Below are 15,076 nucleotides of genomic sequence, written 5' to 3' on the forward strand. Positions count from 1 at the left end.
TTAGTTCATTTTAAAGAAGCCAATTTTGCCTTATAAACTTCATATTTATACATCATTGCTTATTCTTTAAACCTTTTTCTAAAGTCGGCCTAAATTCCCTTCCACGATTTCCCCAATTTTCATACAAATATCCAAACAAAATAAAAACAGAACAGGTTAAATTATACACCCTTTGGATTCCCAGACTCCACCCCCCACCCCTTTCCCGGTTTCAATCCCCAACAAACGTCCATCAGTCAATCTACTATCAGCCTGGAGATCTCATGTCCGAGGCTCTTAATTCTCTCTCAATTCCTCTCTGCCGGTTTTTTTGGTAGTCCTTGGTATTAAACACCAACTCTCGGAGAAGCTCTAACCCAATAAGGTCCATGTTTCTTCCAGCCAGACCTCCATATTTAAAAGTGGAGCCTGAATCTTGTTTCTTACTCCTTTCAAGTCCAAATGTCCCCAAAGCTCCACCTTCCACCTTAATCAAATTTGTAATCCTTAGGTCTTCGGATCTCCACATAAGGAGATCTCTCCATTCTTCAGTTTCCAATTCAGACCAGATTTTCACCATCAAGTTCTTATTTTCCTTTGTAGCCATCATGTCAGGCCTCTGGCCCTCCTTTATCTTCGGCAACATTACAGCTCCTCCTTCCTGTTTACGCCTTCCCTGATCGTGCCTAATTCAAAAAAGATTTTCTTTGCAAATCCAAATTCCGTAGTACTCACGGGTTGTTGTTTTGAAGTCCAATTCACAAGAAGTCAGTGCTCTCCGGCCTGCCCGTGAAGCAGTCTGAAGCAAGCTGCTTCGGGACAGCACCCTGAGAGGGGATGTCACCCTGAGAGGAGAAGAAGCCACCACCCAAAGTGGCAAGACAAGTGAGAGATTGGTGGGCAGGTGGGCTGCGGTTCTCATCATCTCACTCACCAGTAGCACTTGCTACTGCTGGGAGCTCACCACTGCCAAGCGCTTGCCACCTCCTGCTCCTCGACTCCAGAAGCTGCAGCAGCATGCTCATGGGTGGCAGCACACTCCTCTACTTTCCCCCTACACCCCCATATTCCACCCCCTCATTCTCTTTGTGGCAGGCCAGGGGCAATTAGAGGAGCATGCCACTGCCATGAGTGGGCCACTGCACAGGTCAAGGAGCAGAAGATACCAAGCACCCAGCAGCACCTCGCAGTGGCAAGTGCCAGGCACCAAGCATCAGTGAGGGACAGGAAGTGGGGGGCAGTGCCAGGGTTTTTGCCTCTAGCGGCAAAATGTTCCTGGCTGCCCCCGACAATAAGAAATTTGCATAGATTGCCTACCTAACTAGTATAATCCATGAATGAAGTACAGTGGTACCTTGGGTTAAGTACTAAATTCGTTCCGGAGGTCCATACTTAACCTGAAACTGTTCTTAACCTGAAGCACCACTTTAGCTAATGGGGACTCCTGCTGCCGCTGCGCCGCCAGAGCCCGATTTCTGTTCTTATCCTGAAGCAAAGTTCTTAACCTGAAGCACTATTTCTGGCTTAGTGGAGTGTGTAGCCTGGAGCGTATGTAACCCGAGGTACCACTGTATGGTCATTACAGCTTTAGGATACAACAGGTTAAGTCATGGAATGACTGAAGCAATAAATGGCAAAACGCAAGGTGACATTTAAACAATTTGACAGTTAATCAAAACAAGCTTAGGGAAAAAAATACTGTTTAAATTTGTTTACCTTTCTAAGGGTCGACAAAAGGAAGCAAAACATACTGATCAAGCTATACAAAATGTGAATGACTGCACTGAGGACCAAAACTCTAGTTTCTGCATCTGAAAATGTTATTTGGAACATTACATGAGCAAAAAGCCGCCAATCATTTGGCAGTACACCAAAAAGACCTGGCCATAGTTCTCCGTGCTACGAAAACATTCAGGCTAGATTGCTACAATGCACATAATGTTAAGGTTTCCTTTGAAGACTTCAGAAACTTCAAGAAGTTCAGGATACCACAACAAAGCTAATGACTGGGAGTAAGAGTAAGGTACCTATCATATCAGTTCACTAGCTACAAATTTGCTTGTGTTTCTAATTCAAAGTACGTAAACAGTTTGGGACTGGAAGAATATCTGATGCCATACAAGTATGCCCAGCCACAAAGCCCATCATCAGGAGCCCTATTAAGGAAGTTCCTTTGCCCATTTATCTAGAACCCTCTTCAATGGCTTTTGAATACCAGCTGAATATATTGTTGTCCTCCCAGATTTTTAAAGGGGATGCTAACTTTATCCTTTGTTACAGTTTAAACTTGATTTTTATTTTTTTTGCTTTTTTAAAAAAGTATTAACCTTTGGTTTCATAAGTCACTGTAGTTTATATCCTCACATTTCCCCCTACTTCTTTCTCCCAAGACAAAGGCAAAGATATATCTAAACTGTTTTAATGAAACCCCATCTTGTTATTTTTTAATACTAGGAGCTAGATTAAAGTAACTATGTCTGCCAATTAGCATTGTGAACCCCTGCTATTGACCTGATACTGTACAATCTGTTATTATGTACTGTCCTATATATCATCTGTTCCCCTTGCTGGTCTATTCCAATAAAAGACGGACAGCTGCAACACTATATCCCTGTTCAACCTGAGGACCATCTGACTTTAATTGTAGTACACAGCTTGATGTGGGTCTGGTTATGAGAAGCCAAAGTATCACAGTGTAATAATCTGGAAAAGCAGAAACCTGCCAGGCACAGGGCTGAAACAGAGGCTTGGGCTGTCTGGTTGGCTGATGGGATGTAGGAAATATGATTAATGAGCAAGGTATAATGATATCAGGAACCCGATTAGCACCACAAAAAGGTCACAGATCAAAGCAGTATGCATTTCATGAGGTCTAATCACTGTAGAAAAATCTGTAAAACAAACTGAAAGGGGGGGAGATCTGCATGCAATAGCTTACAAAATGGGCACTTAAAACTACTATCGTTATTTATTGTGATCTAGGAAGTTGCAAGGATGTAATAAATAGACAACTCTGCTTTTTTTTAGAACATTTAAAATGTTCTCGTGTTATTACAAAGAATTCTTTGTCAAAGTATTAGAATTTTTTTAAATATAATTTTCCTCACTACTCACATTTATATACTCTTACAAAAATACTAATTAGACAGCTGACATACAGTCACTGGAGCTATGTAATTACAGAAGCACAACGTATTTTGCATAACCCCAGAATAGAACATTAATCATGCAATTACTCAAATAAATTACTTATACATTCCATTTCATTTGGACTCAAGGCCTTGCACAAAGAGTAAGAGTCACACATCAGGTATGTGGACTTCCCTTTTCCCCATCACACAGAATATATTTTTATGCAGGGCAAGAGGAAATCTATGATGAACTCCAAAACCAAACTTCATCTCTCTCTTAATTAAGCAAGGAAGATTAGAAGGTTTGCTATATCTGAAAAAAATACCAGGGGTGGGGAAAGAAATGGGCTGGCGAGTATAATGGTGTTTTTGATGCAAGCACTACCTTTTCGTACCATAGACATAATTTTCACCTCATTTATTTGTTACATTATAGGCCACCTTTTCTCCTAGGAGCTCAAGGTAGCATACTCCCCACCCCAATTTTATCATCATACTAACCCTGTAAGGAAGGTTAGCCTGAGAAGCAGAGACTGGCCCAAGGTCACATAGTGAGTTTCACGGCTGAGAAAGGAACTGAACCCTGTCCTCCTAGGTACTAGTCCTTCATTCTAACCACTACACCACACTGACTGATTTCTTTTCTACAGTTAAATACTACCCTCCCCCCCCCCCAATCATGGAGTTCAAAGTAATTGTACATGAGGTTCCTGGATAGCATCCCATGCAGGCACTGACCAAACTGAGACATACTTAGGCTCATATGCTTTCATTCCATGGTCTATTTAACATCATATGCATGTTTGTATCACAGAGAGATATGATTCTCATCCTATAATTACAGAAATGGGCCTTGTCTTAATACCTACCTAAGAAATATTAGGTGGCATAAAATACAATAAACAAATAGTAAAGAAAATATTTACAATCTCCTACCCCATTTTTTTCATACTATGTCACGTAATGGAAAATAAAGTCTATCAGGCTAGAATAAAATAATATATTTTTGCAATACATTGCAAGGTATGGAATGGAATGGATGAACCCAGATTTGAGCAGCTGCTCATTCAAGCTCTTTATAAAGTATGATAGAAATAACTGAAGATGTATTTAGGAGGAAAACATCGGCGATTATGACCAAACTAACAAACAGAAATGGGGCTGCAAGTGAAGATGATTGGCCTGTTACCTCGAGCTAACCCATATGGTAAAGCTATCATGGAAAGCAGGTGTGTGCTTTCAGTGGCTCATTACAGATAACAAAACTCAAGTGACATATAGCTAAAGATGCAAATAATTACAAGTTAGCACAAAAACATTAAGGTGAAGTGGTAGGTGGAAAGCAGGTGGTTTGAAATTCAACTTTTAAACTTGTTACAGTTAACATACATAAGGGTAATGGTGCCCTCTGAACCAGAACTAATCAAATGCCTAATGTGAAGACATGAACATTTTGTCTATCTTTCACTATAATAACAGTGTCATCAGTAATGCCAGAAATATATATGTGAGAATATAATAAAGGTATCCCAAAAAAAAACTTACATTACATTAAAACAATGAGAAAAGCATGAGGGTCTACTGTTTAGGTTTTAAAAAAATCTCACTAGGCATTCCCAAGCCTATGAGTACACCTAAAATAGCTCTTTGGATCCTAGGCTTCATAAATTTTAGCTTTACACAGAACAAAGGGACTCATCTCATTCTCTAAGGAAAGACATTTCAAGCACCAGCTCTTAATAAAGAGAATAGATAAAGGTAAAGGTACCCCTGACCGTTAGGTCCAGTCGCGGACGACTCTGGGGTTGCGGTGCTCATCTTGCTCTATAGGCCGAGGGAGCCAGCATTTGTCCACAGACGTTTATCTTACCAATCTATTTATGCGAACAAATTCTTCTGGCGTTTTGGCCCATGGTGGAAGTTCAACATCAGACACTACTGTTCCATCATCCATCACTCCAAGATTGTAATTATTGTAGTTGACAAACATCTCAGGGAGATAATAAAATTCAGGAACCAGCTCCTATGTAAAAATGAAAACCAACATGTTAAAACGAAAGGAAAACTTTGTGTGCGCACACACACACACACACACACACTCACTCACTTCCCGCCTTCTCACAGAACCTCCAGTGAATGAAAAACTATTTCATCAACAGAGGGATAAAATTAGATACATTTTATTGGGGCTGGCAACATGACCTCTCCAGAAAGTCTTATCTGCCACCATCCTTATAGTCTCTGCAGGGCCAGGTTTTGTTCCTTTTTGTACCTTTTCATGCTCCATGCCTTTCAAACAACTTTTACTTTTAATCTGGGCATTTCAACCCTATAATTCATATTTTGTTTTTGTTTTTTGCCAGAAAGAACAAGTTCTTTTATTGTTTTGTATTGGTGATTGATTGATTGCCAAGAGAAGATGCCCATACAAGTATAGTTAATAAAGAAAAACTAAAACTAATAAGCAAGTCCCAAAATGGCATTTCACACCCTGAAACTTGCTTAGTAAAACCAGCCAACTGCAGTAAGTAACTTCTGGACTGCAAGTATCACAATCTATGAGAGCAATCTCTTTGCTAACAGCAATAGCAACAATACCCATTAAACAATGACTAATTTAAAAATTGAATGGACTCCTCTTTTAGGAGCAGAATGAAATTTATGGGTGCAATCCACTTACTTTAAATATGGATTTCAATTCAACTTATAAAGTTGGTCTGTTTGTTGTCAATTGGTATGAATTGCTGATTACAAAGAGTCTGTTCAGCAATAGACAAACCCAAGCAGCTCTCTAATGCAACAGGGCTTTTGTTATTTTCTGAACACCAGCATCCCTGCCCCAGAGCCACATGGCAAAAACTGAGTTTTAAGAAGCAGCCATACATATAGGCAATTGGCTGCTTTTTCTGAATACATGTATACACTGTCTTATGTTCATGTTGGAAAATGTGGGGCACACATGTGTTGACTGATTACTATTGCTTTTCTACTTTGTGTGTTTCTAAGCAAAAAAAAAATTTTTTTTTAATTATATATATATATGCTATAACAGAACATTATATAAATGTCTCAACTAATGAAGGCACAGTTAAAGCAAGCTTACATTTTTGCAGAAAATTTATCAATTTCTTGTAAGGGGCACTTCATGAATGGAAAGGCTTAATATTTGTAATTGCTCCAGGAAATTAGTAACTGGTGTAAAATTGGTCTTCCTTCTAACAAGTGAAAAGTGTATGCTATTTAATAAGCAGAAAAACACATTATGTGGAGTAGCTCCACTGGCTAACTATGTAAGAGGCCCAGTAGATCAGATTCTAAATCCACTCTTGACATGGGTCAATGGATCAGTGGTCTTCCAGATACCACCCTGAGGGGCAGCTATGGCCAGAACAGTTTTCCAAATAGCTGAGTGCAATGGCAGGTCATCAGATTATGGACAGGGTCAGCCCAGAGTTCCCGGAGAACAGACAAGAAGAATCAAGCAAGAATTAAGCTATTATCACCTCAGTCCTTGTGAGAAAAACTTCAGATATGCATCCTATATATTTGTATACAGTCATGCTAATTAACCTATAACAAGGTCAAAATGAGTCTGTGACACAAAAGAAAAACATGCTAGCAAATTATTTGGAGGCACTTTGTTGACTAAACTGCATCCATTAAATTAAATGTAGTGGTTTTTAAAATCACTTAAAATAACAACCACACCACATACGTCTCCCTGATCACCTACATGAATTGTAATTAATCACATTTAAATCAGTTCTAAGAGGGAAAAGTGAGCTATTATCATTATTATTTAACATACATCTTGCCCTTTCTCCCATATGAGCCCAGAACCACAGACAAGTGGTAAAACAATTAAAACTTCTGAAAACTATTCCAATATAAAAACAGGCTGGAAAGAATCTCTACTGGGGGAAAAACTTCTTGAAAGAGGAAGGTTTTCAACTGTTTTCTGAAAAGACAACAGAAATGGTGTCTTATCTAATATTTAACTGGAGAGTATGCCAACAGGCAGATGCCACCGTACGAGAGATCAAATTCCTAAATTCTGCAGTATGGACTTTTGATAAGATGGTATTTGCAGGAGGTGATGTCCAGTGCAGTGGCTAACTGGGTATGTAAGGAATGAGTCGGTTTTTAGGTATCCTGGCCCTAAACCTGTACAGGAGTTAAATACCAAAACAAGCACCTTTAATTTTTCTGATATACAGTAGTACCTCAGGTTAAGTAATTAATTCGTTCCAGAGGTCCGTTCTTAACTTGAAACTGTTCTTAACCTGAAGCACCACTTTAGCTAATGGGGCCTCCCGCTGCCGCCGCGCCGCCACTGCGCAATTTCTGTTCTCATCCTGAAGCAAAGTTCTTAACCTGAGGTACTATTTCTGAGTTAGCGGAGTCTGTAACCTGAAGTGTATGTAACTTGAAGCGTATGTAACCCAAGGTACCACTGTAGTGGCTAACTGGCAGCCAGTGCAATCTTTTTAGCAACAGCAGCATAACATAGTAGCAATATCCTGCCTCAGTGAGCAGTCAAACTGCTTACATTGTGCACTATTTGCAGCTTCCAGACTAACTTCAAGGGTAGTCACGCATAGAGCTTATTGCAGTAATTCAGAGGAAGTTGTGAAACTTTTCTGCTATTAATAAAACTCCAAAGCCATAAAGCCAACTTGGAATGGAATCGTGTTAAGAGTCCTGATTCCTCACCCCACCTTTTGAATCCCAAATGCCCCTTCAAGGAACAGCTACTCCTTTTGCAAAGATGTCATTATGCTGCTACTGCTCCACGCCTTCAAAATGAAGTCAAAGAATTGCACAAAGTACCGTGCAACAATAATTTAAAGAAAAGCGGTCTTTAATTTTGTTTTAATGAAGTTCAAAACTTTAATATATCTCTGAAATGACCCTTTAAAATGTGGTGGTTTTTTTACTATTTTGAGTCCAGAAGTTTCCAAATTCTAACCCTTTTAGTTTTAAATGCATGAGGGTGTAAAGATAAATGAAAGGCATGGAATGGAATGGACACAAGGACCATAAGCAGAACAAGAGGATGAAATAGTATTCATCAGGTGTAGGTGTGTGTATTTGAAAGCACCTACACAACTGACGGGTGGCGCTGTGGGTAAAGCCTCAGTGCCTAGGACTTGCCGATTGTATGGTTGGCGGTTCGAATCCACGCGGCGGGGTGAGCTCCCGTCGTTCGGTCCCAGCTCCTGCCCACCTAGCAGTTCGAAATCACTCTTAAGTGCAAGTAGATAAATAGGGACCGCTTTATAGCGGGAAAGTAAACGGTGTTTCCATGTGCAGCACTGGTGCTGGCTCACCAGTGCAGCTTCGTCACGCTGGCCACGTGACCCGGAAGTGTCTCCGGACAGCGCCGGCCCCCGGCCTCTTAAGCGAGATGAGCACGCAACCCTAGAGTCGGACACGACTGGCCCGTACGGGCAGGGGTACCTTTACCTTACACAACTGACAATGACAATCAGATTTTAATTCCTGCAAGAAGGATTCCTTATACATACAAGAGCTCCTGTTTGTAGTTTAAAGTCTGTCTTTATGTGCAGGAGAAGAACTCTGGACCATGGACATAGGCTTTAGTGACAAAGCTTCCAGCAAACTGAGGGTCCTACCATATTAATACATTTGTGGGCAATTAGTACTCTAAATCTAAAAATGTTATTTGACTGTGATGGAGAAATTCCTGTTCTGATTACTACCACAAGGATTAGCAGGATTGGCATGGGAGGAAGGACTACTATCAGCTCACAGGAATAAGTACCTGTTTAAATGAGTTATTTCCTATTGCGCTTCCTTTTTCCTTTACATTGCCATTAATTAAAGCAATGTTTGGAAGTGCCCTTAGTTAGTAATAAGCTCATAAGAACTAACTTTATCAAGTTAGAAAAATCTTCAGTCTTATATTTTCCACAGCAACATCTGTCCCCAAGGTAACTTACTGGTAACTTAGCCTCACAGCACAAGCTGACTGTTACACTTCCACTGGAATATATGTTGTCACTCTCAATCTATTTTCAACAAATTACATCAAGACGTCATTGTGTTTGCTCCCTCCCTCCCTTCCACTCAGTCTCTCGCTTTTCCCTCAACCAAAGAGTTCGGAGGGGGATACTGTCACAATTAGCAAACATATGTACAACTTATTTTACTTTACAGCATAAAATGGATTATTGGTCAAGTATTAGGAAGCTCCTCTCAGTTGAAATCTGCTACTCAAAAATGAAAAGAAAGGGAGCAAGTGAGTTGTTGGCATTGAGAGCATGTGAACCTGGGAAAACTGGTTGACACACCAGTGCATGTTGTAAGAAGAATCTCATGGGCCAGCTTTGGAAGCAATTTGTGTCATTGGGTATCACAACCCAGGAAATAAAGTTTAGAGTATACATGCGGTCACAACCAATCCTTGTCACTGTGTCATGAAAGCCCTAAGACTAGTGATCAAAGCATCAGGCTAATCTTGAATTACAGCTTAACCTTTGCTTGAACCTTGCATATTTTATTTTTGAGTGATGATACATTGTATTAGTTCCTTCCTGCCTATCTGGCCTAAACATTGCAAATTAATAGTAAAATGGCAGAGCGGGGAAATGTGCAAATTGCAGATGCCTTTCTCATTGTTACCTTCTTGTCAAGTGATTATATATATATATATATAATCTCCCAATTCTTTCCCCCACCTTCTCTCTAAGTCAAACATATGTTTTTACTCCATAGTTGTGTAGAATGTAAAGCATATTTTTTACTTTCCCAAAATACCTTTAAAATATTAGACAGATGTGAACTTTGACACAGTTAACTACAATTTGACTTTTACTGCAGATAATTTTCATCTGATGGATCATATAGCAAATAAGGACAGTCATCTTTTCTTCTGAACAAAGTTGTATGGGAACTGGCTGAATTCAGGTGAATTCACTCGATGTCAAAGGCAGGCTTTAAAACCATTCATGTATGCATACTCTGACACTTACCAAATTAGCATCATTAATGGTGATGCCGCTGGATCTCAGAAATAGTGATCAGTGGATCTCAAATTTCAGCAATTCAGGTGTTCTGAAATCCTTTTGAGTCATGCTCAGACCTCTGCAACTTTAGACAATGTTCAAGAGCACTAGCCTGTCACCTGACTCAGTAAGTCTCCCCTGCACCTTCTCTTGTTCATGCTTATCTTGTTAAGCCTGACAGTGGTATAGGCATCAGGCTTAAGCCTTGGACTCAGCTGCAAGCATGCAGGAAGCACACAATTGAAACCAGAAAATACTGACTAATTTTCTCAGCCTTGGGAGGGTGCTGAATTGTGCCTGATGTTGGAGGTAAAGGTAAAGGTAAAGGGACCTCTGACCATTAGGTCCAGTCGTGGCCAACTCTGGGGTTGCGGCACTCATCTTGCCGAGGGAGCCGGTGTACAGCTTCTGGGTCATGTGGCCAGCATGACTAAGCCGCTTCTGGCAAACCAGAGCAGCGCAAGGAAACGCCGTTTACCTTCCTGCTGGAGCAGTTCCCGTTTATCAACTTGCACTTTGACTTGCTTTCGAACTGCTAGGTTGGCGGCAGCAGGGACCGAGCAACGGGAGCTCACCCCGTCTCGGGGATTCGAACCGCTGACCTTCGGATCGGCAAGTCCTAGGCTCTGTGGTTTAACCCACAGCGCCACCCGCATCCAGAGGTGAACACTGGGGATCAACATTGACCAGTGTTCCTAGCCCTGCCCACTGGGCTTAGTGCTAGATGGTCTGGGATGGAGGCATCAGGGCAAACCAGAGTGCATTTCACCCCGTTTCTCTGTTCCAGGAAAATAAAAAGGGCACTAATTGCTAAGAAGGATTTTATTTGGATCTTTGAGAGACAGTTATGATTTTGTTTATCTTGTAACAAATCATTCCTAGTTGAAATTTGCTTATCACTGTATCCTCACTGCACTGCCATTTTGTTTTTTAAACGTCTTATCTTTCAGACGAAACAAGCCATATAACGGACACTGCAAATTAATGCACAAAAGGGTAATTTAAAGCTACTGTTGTATATACTAAATCAGCCTTCAGCCATTCAAAATCAGTTTATGATTTAAGGATAGTGCATACCATTTGAAAAGCAATTGCATTTTTGCATTACTTGCCATGGTTATAAGCTACATGGCAAAACCAAATGTATTCAATACATTAAAGATTATTTTAAATTATAGAATGCTTCTTTGCTTATATGTTAAAAATGCTGGATAAATGCCACACAGACATTATCATCACTGTTTATTTGGTTATCATGATTTTTTAAATTATTCATTAGTTCAGCTTCACATAATCAAATTAAGGTGCAGTAAAGAAAATAGTTCCTAAGAGAACATAGTGGTGTGTTTTTTTTAATGTATCTATTTTCTGAGGTGAGAAAGGAATGATACTTATTATGAAACTATTAGTATATACTGGCATGGCAAACAAAGATTCATAAATAAAATATATTTATTCTAATCACATAGGTGAGCAGCTAAATACTTTGCAGATTGGAACAGAATTAAACTTAAGTTTACATAGTAATTTTGGAGTACATAGTCAGTAAAAACAAGTAATTTAATTTGGAACCTATAATATGCCAAGTGTCAAACAGAATGTCAAATGGTTACATCTTCCACAACGTTTTTTACTATAGATAGTCAACCATGTAATGAAATGCATTAAGTTAGGTGGGCTAAAAAAACATTTTGAACATAGGGTTCTCAAAAATGAACCCAACACTAAGTGAAGTCCCAGCATCATGTAAGATTTTGGACTATAAGACTGGAGGCCTTGCAGGGCTACAAGGCCATTCCTGGACAGCTTGTCCCACCTTTCTGGCCCATACAAACTTCCCTTTCCACATTGGTGACAAGCCCAGAGGGATGCCAAAAGCCATTTCCTATGTATGCAGGTGAAGTGGTTTGGACTATGGAACTAGCTTTATAGTTGTTTGCATCCTGACCAGTACTAACCATTTTTAATCATAATCTTCTTTTTTCTATTTCATACCAACAAATATTAATTTAAGTTACTTATAGAGGATTAGTTGAATACTATGGGCTTCAACTTTATAAGATTAAAGCTTTACTGGGTCTTATAATTTAAGTTTTTGATTAGCTTCCTAGATCCTACTTATCCTATAAGTAGATGGGTGTCTCTTCTCCTTCAAAGTGACCATCTTATTCTTTTATGGAAAGAGGGCAGGGGCGGGGATAGCAGTACACTAAGAAAGCCAAGTTAGTCTGTGCTTACTTTGCCCCTTTGGCAAATAATATTAGAGTTCAGAGACACATGAATCTGATTTGATAGGCCTCTTCGGCAAAAGTCTGTCTCTGCTCATATTTTTGAAAGCATACATTAGTGGTCCTTGATCTCTGACCTCAGCATGCAGTATGTTGAATATAGTAGTGTAAATACGTTCAGGAGCTGGGGGTGCATATTTAGTTACATCAATGCTGTAAAATAGCACACAGTTTTTAGCAGACTTCAGAGTCACCACCAGCCCATAATACTAAGTGAATTTATTTCTGTAATCTTTGCAGCTTCTTAAAGGTTATATGCCTAGCAAATCTAATAGATTCAAAATCATTCAGTATTAGTCCAAGAACATATGACACACCGTAGTTACCCTCGCTGGTGTAACAAACTACTGCAGCTGAAGCAATCACCCCTTGCCTCCACTTCCCTTCATTTCCCACTGTTGCCCTTCTGTCAAATCTTAGACTGCTAAGCTCTCCAACACAGGAACCAATCCTTTTGTACTTTGTAAAGCAGTGTGCACTTTGATGGTGTTCTATTAACAGAACATCATCCATATGAAAGCTCACTATAGGAAGTAAAGAATTGTCACTGAAGTTTACCTTGATATCAGAGGTGTCCCGTTGACTATTGCGCCATGCCCTTGAAATTGATGAAAAAGTTCTATCTGCATGATCAAATTTGCCCCCTTGCAAGTTTAGGAAAAATGTTGTAAAAGGTTCCTGAGAAGAGAGAAACAGAAGCTGAAATATATTTTGCCAATTCTCAATTAGAATGAAACACTAAAGGTTATTGCCAGGTTTTATTTTTGTGGAGAGTAAAAGAAAAACAACAACGTGGTAAGATATGTCTTGTTTTCCTAGAATAACTCATTCTACAGATCAACACAATCAGTGAAAAACACAGGTACCCAAATTCACTTACATTTTATATCACTGTATTTCAATGCCTTTTAAACAACGGATACTATAGCTAGGAACATGTTTATTCAGGTGATTAAAAAGAGGAAGTGTTTCATAATGGCAGAAGCCTTTCCGTCAATGAAAGTTGAAGCCTGGATCTAACTCATTTAATTCATTAGATTTATATATGCATATATGCTAGGATCCAAGGGGCTGTCTGAGCTTTCAGGTGGCCTTGAGATATCTGAATTATTTTATTTAAACAGCAAGCCCTTCCCCACCGTGACTCTTTGCAAACTGTTTTTGAAATTTCCCCCAGTTTCCAAAGTAGCTCGCATTTAGCCCTGGAGGTGGGGGGGGCAAGAATTATGTTCAATAAAAGCAGATCTTTGGGGTGCATGGAACTAATTATGGGGCGCTCTGGATCCTAAATATTATCCAGAGTCAAAACTTCCCTATGACTATAACATCAGAATGTGCAACTTTACAGTTCACAATTAAGGAAAGAAAAATGTTTGAGCAATTGAAAAACCTCCTCCTAGTCAGAGGACACTTAAGCGCATATTAGTGGATAATTGCTTGAAATTAGCAAAGTACCATAAATTACTTCAAGGATTTATGTCTGCTTGTACCAATGTAACAAGGTTTAATTAATGATGTGCTGCTAATGCTTTCCCAAAGAAATTAGTTTCTATCAGATAAATCATCATTCCAGTTTATTTTACAGAAAAGTGGCCTGTTTCATAAATATTAGACGTCTGACCATCAGAAACACTATTTGTAAACATATTACAATATTACTTCAAAAGGGGTAATTCTATTTCTAGATTGCATCTTAAAAGCTTATTTTAGTTATCAGTGATTCACATGAAATCTGCCATAAGTGGTCAGATTATGTTTCGTTAAAAAAAACAAAAACTTGCATGCAAAAAGTAATTCTAAACGAAAAGAAACATATAGAGAGAAACCAACTTTAAAAACATATTTTAAGAAAGAGTTTTCATACTTATTTGAAAACTGTAAACAAAAAACCATTATCATTGCTATTACAGTCATACATCATGTTGCGTCCGCTTCAGGTTGTGTTTTTTTCGGGTTGCGGACTGCCGAAACCCGGAAGTACAGGAACAGGTTACTTCTGGGTTTCAGCAGTCGTGCATGAGCAGAAGCACAAAATCATGCTTTGCACATGCGCCTTAGCACTGAATCGCAACCCACATGTGTGCAGATGCGCAGACGCGGGTTGTGAACGCTGCAGGTTGTGAATATGCATCCAGCACGGATCACATTCGCAACCCGAGCGTCCACTTTATTTTGAAGTAATTGTAGTTCTGATAGGCAACAATTAGACATGGGGTGAGTCCAGAGTTCGCTAGTGGGTAGTCACAGGCAGAATCTGGATTTCCAGATCCCTCATCTCCTTGCAAGGCCTCCCTCCAAATAAAATGCTACCAGACAGTTGTGGAACCTTGCTGAGGGGCATGGGTTGTGGAATGGAGGGTTGAGAAGGAAGAGGGAATATGCAAAATGCAGGTGGTGGAACCTTCGTCTCCACACGTACAAAGTGCCTCTGCCTGATTTCCCACAAACACTCCTTTCCCTTAGTCCCCTGAACTAAGGTAGTCCAATGCCAGTGGCCGTAGCAGGTCTGCTGACCCTTGTCCAAGCATTTTTGGGGTGCTCTGGAGGGTTAAAGGGCAGGGGGAGGTCAGCCTCCAAATGCTACCATCATATGTGAAAGTTCTTTGGACTGAACCCCTTGATTTTAATCAATTTTCAAAATCTCTGTTGC

General features: G+C 39.8%; 1 protein-coding gene across 7 annotated transcripts in view; it reads right to left on the reverse strand.

Annotated features, from left to right (window-relative positions):
* Window positions 1–15,076, reverse strand: part of LRBA (LPS responsive beige-like anchor protein) — a 359,792-nt gene that overhangs the window by 72,252 nt on the left and 272,464 nt on the right. For all 7 annotated transcript variants that reach the window (XM_028742867.2, XM_028742869.2, XM_028742865.2 and 4 more), the window contains 2 exons: window positions 12,985–13,104; window positions 4,981–5,133 (listed from right to left, as the gene is read on the reverse strand). In XM_028742867.2, coding sequence (XP_028598700.2) covers window positions 4,981–5,133; window positions 12,985–13,104 — 273 coding nt within the window. The remainder of the gene's footprint in view (window positions 1–4,980; window positions 5,134–12,984; window positions 13,105–15,076) is intronic.

This window comes from Podarcis muralis, chromosome 9 (genome assembly GCF_964188315.1).
Source record: "Podarcis muralis chromosome 9, rPodMur119.hap1.1, whole genome shotgun sequence".
Taxonomy (NCBI): domain Eukaryota; kingdom Metazoa; phylum Chordata; class Lepidosauria; order Squamata; family Lacertidae; genus Podarcis; species Podarcis muralis.